Raw genomic sequence first — 2897 nt, 5'->3', positions numbered from 1 at the left:
CTCATAATGCTGTGGCCCTATATGTTCAAGGCATCTACATTCTACACTCAGAAACCTATACTGAACTGAATAATTATAGCACATGAATGGAATGGAAAGTCAATCCAACCTAGGCCTAGGCCTCAAGCTCAAGCTCGCCTGCTGCTTGCGTTATCAAACATGATCAAAAGAATTTTCTTTCAATTCAAAAATCAATAAAACCCTCAGTTTCTGAAATCCCTCCAATCCAAGCAATCGGGGCGAGTATAAAATGAACAAAACCGAAACACTTTCTTCTTTTTTTTGGTTCTAATTCTAAAACATAACCAAACACACTAATGTCAAAATTCCTCCTTTGGATTTTTCGGAATCCAAACAGAGATTTTGCACTATCCCATTACAACAAACCCTAATCTCTAACTAAGCTAAAAGGGGAAAACAAAAACAAAAACCAAAAAAAAAAAAAAAAAAATCTGAAACCTACCCATCACTCCCCTAACCACCAAATTATCCACAAGGCCTCACCACCACATCCCTCTGCTTCAGCTTCCTCATTTCCATAATCTTCCTGTGCGAATTAGAATGCACCTTGCTTGAGAAAGTCGGGCTGCTCGCCGGCCGATACTCAGCCACGAGGCGGCCAGACTTGTACCGCACCCCGCAAGCATTGCAGAGAGTTTTGGGGCCGAGGGGGCCTGCCCGCCATTGGGGGGTTTTCTCCGCTTGGCAATGCTGGCACTTCCTCCCAATTGTAGAGCTTGTAATTGTTTGTTTGCTATTGGTAGGGCTGCTGTGGTTGGCGTTGGTGTTACCCTGGCTACTCCACCACCACCACGGCTGGCCCGGGATGTCCGAGAAGTCCTTGTGGCGCCTGCGGCGGCGCTTGCTCCTTGCCCGGCTGGGCACTCGGAAATTCTCGCAGCAGCTCATGATAGTAGTGGTGCTGCTGTTGCTGTTATTGCTGCTACTGCTGTGGCTGCTGTTCTCGAGCACCGAAATTGGGCTCTGCTGCTTGGGAATGTTTTCCACGCTCGTTGGAAGATAGTCCAGGAATGTCTCCACGCCCGGGAAGACGTCTTTGTTCAACCATTCCAGCTCTTCCTCGACAGGAGGATCCTGCAGGGGTAAATTCATACACATCAGCGATGAGTCCGTACAATTAGTCTGACTCGCTTACAACCCGGGTATCCAACTCAATCACTCGGGTTGGTCGCCCAGTTGACAAGGAGGTTACCGGTTTGGGATGGGGCCCATGACTTTAAAATAATTGGGCCAACCCATGTTACTTATTTTGGACTCGGGTAAAAGGACAAATTAGGGCTGCCCCACATGGGAAGAAATAAAAGGTTTTCAAAAAATGATGGATAATAGAGTCTTTCCATATGGTAGACAACTTACCAAAAGCAAAAATATTGAAATGGTGGCCCTAAGAAAGGTTTGAAAGAGAAAGAATCTCCTTGCACATTTATTTGTACAGCTCTGATTTTGTGACTGACAGCTCAGAGCGATAAAGATGGTGGCCATCTCCACATTTAATATTTCCAAAAACAAAAAAAGGAAACGCATGTGGCTTAGTGGTCATTCGGTGTCCTTAGGGTTTCCCAGGGACAATATCGTAAGTACGCCCACACAAAGGTGGAGGCGTGGTGCCCCCCTTCACAAACACGGCCTGCGCCTGCGCGTTTAGAAAAAAATCGCACCACCATTTAATGCGTTTGGTTCCGACTCGGCCGTGTCACCGTCACACAGGGGAGGCTCACTCGTGACTCGGCTGAGCCAACTCGGACCAAACCCTAAAAAATACGCCAACCCAGCCCCGAAATGAGGAAACCCAGGCCGGACTCGTCCGGCTCAACAGCAAACTCGGTCCCCTAGCAAAGGAGAGGGAAACTTACAGGGAGTGAACGGCTATGACCACCAACTAAGAGGGAAGAAGAAGAACGGGTTCTCCTTTTGTGGTCATCGTCGTCGTCCTCGCCTATGTCCGACGAGAAGTCCAGAAGGTCGTCCACGAAACAAGCTGCTGGGTCCAAAGACTCCATTTCTAGAGATACCAAAGTTTGCGATGAATACCCACAAACAAAAGGGCTAGGGGTTTGATAGAGAGATAGAGAGAGAAGGCCTTTAAAAAAATATTTTTCTTTTTTTGTTAAATATTTTCTAGAGAGAGAGAGAGAAGAGAAAGGAGGAGAGGGAGAGAGAGCCTTTCCTCTCTCTTTCTTTTGCCTATATTATCACTATACCGAGGGTTTTTGGGTGGCAACGAAGGGATGTCCATTTTTTGCTTTTGTTTTATTTTATTTTTCCATCATTTTATTATACTCTGGAGTAGCATCCCACCCTTCTTCTGTGAACCCGCGTGTATTATTCTACTCAAGCGTCGTACAGAAAGCGTATTAGTGAAATCGGACGGTCAGAATAACTAGAAAATGCGAGGGTATAACGGGAAGAGTGGTTGGCAATTTCCATGGGAGGTAAAGGAGGGCGGCCAATGTACGCAATGGCCTGCCCTAACTCAACGACCTTAACAAAGCCATGGGCCAATGAGGAGCAACTCACACGTCATTGGACAAATGGGATACTGACACGTTGGACGGTGATTTTGAATTTGAAAAGTTTGACCCCCGACACCGCACGTGGCGGCGATGATATTGTGGAGTTAGGCCTTTTAAGCTGTTTGTAATTTCACTCGGTAGGAGGAGGGGGGCCCACACCACGCGTCCTTTCCATGTGCAATGGGCCCCACCACGTTTCTTGCAAGTAGGTGGATAAATGGATGCCACGCCGCAACTGCCCCCACTCCCCAATCAACTCCGTGACATGCACGTGATATCTCATTATTTACTAATATTTGTTTTTCCACTATTATTCTTCTTTAAAAAAATGTTAAAATGTACCGTGGAAACGATTTTTTAAAG

The 2897-nt window shown here is 46.5% G+C and overlaps 1 protein-coding gene across 2 annotated transcripts; it reads right to left on the bottom strand.

Moving 5' to 3' along the window:
- Window positions 1-251: 251 nt before the first annotated feature.
- On the bottom strand, window positions 252-2897 carry LOC100251019 (GATA transcription factor 1). 2 transcript variants are annotated; one of them, XM_010651913.2, is made up of 2 exons: window positions 1378-2897; window positions 252-1095 (listed from the first exon to the last, which is right to left on the bottom strand). In XM_010651913.2, exons 1-2 carry the CDS (start codon window positions 1543-1545, stop codon window positions 487-489), a joined length of 777 nt encoding a protein of 258 aa, XP_010650215.1. In that variant the 5' UTR covers window positions 1546-2897; the 3' UTR covers window positions 252-486. The 2 variants fall into 2 exon arrangements, with proteins under 2 accessions (XP_010650215.1, XP_002285624.1); XM_002285588.4 differs by having other exon boundaries at window positions 1875-2897.

Source organism: Vitis vinifera, chromosome 5 (assembly GCF_030704535.1).
Source record: "Vitis vinifera cultivar Pinot Noir 40024 chromosome 5, ASM3070453v1".
In the NCBI taxonomy this organism is placed as follows: Eukaryota; Viridiplantae; Streptophyta; class Magnoliopsida; order Vitales; family Vitaceae; genus Vitis; species Vitis vinifera.
Note: the sequence above shows the minus strand (reverse complement) of the source record. Positions and strands in the feature narration are given on the sequence as shown.

Bases quoted from the DNA above. Each gene is read 5' to 3' on its own strand.
- LOC100251019 (XM_010651913.2), bottom strand. From the start codon at position 1,545: ATGCGTTTCCTTTTTTTGTTTTTGGAAATATTAAATGTGGAGATGGCC. The intron at 1,096-1,377 runs GTAAGTTGTCTA...TTACCCCTGCAG, and splicing joins TTTCAATATTTTTGCTTTTG to GATCCTCCTGTCGAGGAAGA.